Source organism: Paramacrobiotus metropolitanus, unplaced genomic scaffold (assembly GCF_019649055.1).
Source record: "Paramacrobiotus metropolitanus isolate TYO unplaced genomic scaffold, Prichtersi_v1.0 Parri_scaffold0000001, whole genome shotgun sequence".
Lineage (NCBI taxonomy): Eukaryota > Metazoa > Tardigrada > Eutardigrada > Parachela > Macrobiotidae > Paramacrobiotus > Paramacrobiotus metropolitanus.
The window spans coordinates 2,437,767-2,441,755 of NW_026570221.1; the positions used below are offsets into that span (position 1 = coordinate 2,437,767).

At 43.1% G+C, this 3,989-nt stretch overlaps 1 protein-coding gene across 1 annotated transcript; it reads right to left on the bottom strand.

Annotated features, from left to right (window-relative positions):
- On the bottom strand, nt 1–3,773 carry LOC129601807 (uncharacterized). Its single transcript, XM_055500743.1, has 8 exons — nt 3,554–3,773; nt 2,433–2,768; nt 2,006–2,081; nt 1,509–1,937; nt 1,144–1,448; nt 693–1,090; nt 401–525; nt 1–267 (listed from the first exon to the last, which is right to left on the bottom strand). The coding sequence occupies exons 1-8, from the start codon at nt 3,726–3,728 to the stop codon at nt 108–110; spliced, it is 2,004 nt and encodes a 667-aa protein (XP_055356718.1). The 5' UTR covers nt 3,729–3,773; the 3' UTR covers nt 1–107.
- Nucleotides 3,774–3,989: the final 216 nt, after the last annotated feature.

Sequence of the window (3,989 nt, forward strand, 5' to 3'; positions counted from 1 at the left end):
AGCTGGTTACGTGGAATTCAGATGATTTGTAGATTTCAGAAAGAAGAAAAAAAAAACTAACGTCAGGGGTAGCACTAGATCTGTTAAGTTACCGAAAAAATGTATTACTAATAAGCTACTGTCCAAGTATCCACAATGCGAGCCTTTGCGGTTATATTCAGAAACTTGTTGAGGCCATCGAATGTTGGATAGCGCCACAAACGCCAGTACGATCCGCTCTTCGTCTTGGGAGTCGATAGTGCGAAGTAGAATCTCGAAGTATCGCCTCTGCCAAAAGAAGGCCATATCGTTAAAAACAATTTCATGCAGAGTGGATTTTATTAGCATAGCATCGTTAGGAAAGAATAGCATCGTTCAAGTCCTTCATTGCGCACAACGTCACCGCTTGATCTGCACTCACCCATTAACAGTCTTCCAGCCATCTCTCCACTCAGTCAGCGTTAGCGTCAGTGTCATGTCATCCATTGTCACGGGATTTGCTGCGGCAAATGCTTGCTGTACAGCTTCCAGTATTTGATCAGGACTCTGCCGAAAATCAGTGCGAACGTAAACTAATATACGGTAGTTCATTTTCACTTTTGTGACATTTTCACTTTTGTGGGTGTGGCTTATAGGCAGCCTTGAAAAATGCTTCATCTAGTGTATTCATACGTTCACGTTCATTCAGATTGTAGTTACTCTCACTCTCTTACCAACGTTTCTACTTTCCAACCGTTGACCAACGAGTGAGTGCGCGATCGCAGCGGCTTAACTGGTTCAACATATAAAGTAAAAGCGCTTTTCAAGGGACATAACGTGTCTTCATCAAAGTACAAATCCTTTTCCGTGTCACACTTTTGCAAAGTCACTGATTTTATTGTTTCCTTTAAGAGACTGGGAAGGGGAGAATTTGTCAGAGTGTACACGAATTTTGCGGTTGGCAGCTGGAGGCCATTCAGTTTGCGATAAATGTTGTTAGCGTACGGCAGTCTGGCATCCAGGTTGATGTAAAAACCATGTTTGTGGAGTGTCACAAAAAAGTTAATTACCCAACCGTCAGGATCAAAGTTCCACAAGTGCACCGTCACCCAATGGCGATCATAGTCGAAACCTGTTCAAATATCGTGGTAAAACTTGAAAATTTTCGTCAGAACAAAAGTCTACCTGTGTCATTTTTCCAAGTTTTCTGAAATTCTTCATTCAGGCGTGCAGCCATTGCCGTTTCCAGCATTGGCAAAAGCTGGATAGCCATCGAATGGTCAAGATGCATGCGGAATGAATGAAGAGGATTCAGTGGCGCTGTTTCTATAAAGCGGGCATTTGAAGGGAAAACCTCGCCATCACCAGCGCTGTCTAAACGTGCGTAGTAGCGGTCGGTATCATTTGCCAGCGGTGTCAGGTTAATGCTCTTGTACACGAGGGCTTTTTGTTTCACGAACAACTTGAATTGAAGCGGCATGACCTTTATCCTGTAATCCCAGCCGCAAAATATTTCGCTACTGTACAAATAAGTTTCCTGGTATTCTTACTCAAAAAATGAGCCGTTTTCTCGCATGGGCGCTATCCAAGTGGCGAACGGACTGAAATGGATTTGCACATCACCCATATCGGCATCGCCGCAACCCTCCTCCATTCGCGCCTGTCGCACTTGTCCCAGTAAGTCCTGTGGTAACAGGTCAGTGTCAAACTTCCCGGAAGAGGAGTTAATTCCAAGATACAGCTGCCCTCTCCCGGCATTGAAGCTGCCCGAAAAGACTGGTCCCAAGTATACAGTCAGTCCTTTACTCCGCAAACGCTGACAGAATTCTTCACGAGCAGGTAGAGGGATTCTCGGTAGTTCATGGTAAGTCGTATTGCGGGCAAATATCCACGGATATGCTGATGGAAGTTTTGTGAAATTTGTGGGAATAGCGGCAGGGGAGACAGGTAGCGTGTACACAATCCGCATAACTGGTGACCTGTGCAATGTCAGCAGTAAACACAATTCTGATTGTTCTGCAAATCGTGCGAAGGTGAGAGAAAATACCCGTTAGCCGAAAAGAACGGACGATCATCGTCTATCTGCACGATTTCGACGTGGGTGGCTGTCCAGTTGCCTTTTTCTATCGTGCACAGCCTCATTTTAATTGAATTAAGTAATTTATGTCGTTATAATTTCTGCATTGGTTCTTTTTTGTACTTCTTCCCGGTGTACAATTTACTGGCTTCGCTTTATGATCTGCAATACGCCTCATAAAATTGTATTGTACTTATTATCAGAACTGATAGAAGCACTACGTATTAAAATTGAACAAATGCATAACTAAATATTGTAATAAACCTTTTATACCGTTCCTGTGCAAGAATAATTATAAAAAGATGTCCGCGTAATACCAGACGCAAATACATACTTTTGTTAATGCGCATTGCGCAGTACACTGGTTGTGCTAATAATCCCCCTTTCGAGATCTTACCGAAACTTGGTAACCACGCAAACGTCAACGCATCTTGTATTTCGGTTACCGTGGCATTGCTTAACTCCAACGTCACCAAATGAGAACCGACGAGAGGTCCCAGTTCAAGATAGCTGGCGAAAACCAACACGTTCCATTCCGTTCGTACGTTAAAAGCTAATGCATTCGCGCCCCGTAGAAAAAAGAGTTTTTCATAATGCTCCGTTAGCTTTTTATAGAAAGTGGACATGTTACGAGGTATTTCATCGCCTTCGTGTCCCTGGGTAATATTCACCATCTGCTCAATAGGCACATTGGGGCAAACACTCAGCGTAGCCGCCTGCGTCTCTTCCGGCTCTAAATAGAATAAAACTACAAAATTCTATGGCTAACCAGGAAACTGGATACACAACACACACACACATACTGTACACGGACGTACAGAGTATAATTTAAGTAAGGATTTAAGTTTAGCCGATGCTGCGTGCACGGGAAAACACGGGCGTGGGCTGCTTTAACGGGCAAATTCTTTTCGTTAAAATCGCTTGAAATAAAAAGAAACATTTTTACAGCCGATTTTCAGGTCGGAAGATAAAGGCGGAAGCGCAGCGTTTATGAGGTCATTTAATGGTGTTAGATAAGGGGAAAATGGGTGGGTGCGATCAGGGAACGGTGTCAAATTCAAAAGTGCGTTAATTAAAGTGGCTCTGCACTATCGCAATGGCCACTGCATTTGTTTAAAGTCTTGCACAGGGAAAGACAACATTCCAAGCGGAAATAATGTGAGGTAATCTGAAGGTCGCTTTCTTGGTCATAAACATCACGCCATTACCTTTTCCCTTGTTAACAAAAGCCGGAAAACAAAATTTTTTGTAGCTGTACCTCGATTGTGGCATACCACAAAATAGGCCACAGCATCTGCTGGAAAATCAATATTCACTGTTGCATAGAATGTGAAAAGAAGTTTATGAGTACGAAATTATAACTTACAAAGTAAAATTCAAAAATATGCTGTCCTAAATGTAAAAATCCGTGTACGCAGCGAAAGCCCGTGGCGATTTCCCGTGCACGGAGCCAGCACCCATGCGGACACATAAAGGTCACCCGTGCACGCAGCCATAGTGTTTAAGTTATGCACCTACGCTGATCTTGCCCGAAAATCAACGTGTCGTTCGTCCAAGCTTTTGAAGCCTCATTGATGGCCTTGATATGACTTTCCGATCGGCTGGGTACAAATAAAAGAATCGAAAGCAAACAAAATAACGCGACAAGGGAAGCGGAGCGAAACTGCGCTAGCTGTTCGGAAATATCATCCATGTTTCAAGAATAACAGTCCAACCGCATTCGTCACTTCGAGCACGATTATTTAATACTTTAATATGCTGGCAAGTGGTAATCTTTCATCCGCTTGCAGAGCCTTTAAATATGTTATACATAACATTTCTACAAAAAAATGTCAATTATGTCACGATGACTCACATACATGAGGCCACCACGTGCCCGTCAAGGTCGAACGCCAAGGACAATGCAGTCATAACTGCGTCATAATTACTCATTCTTGCATCATAATGACATCAT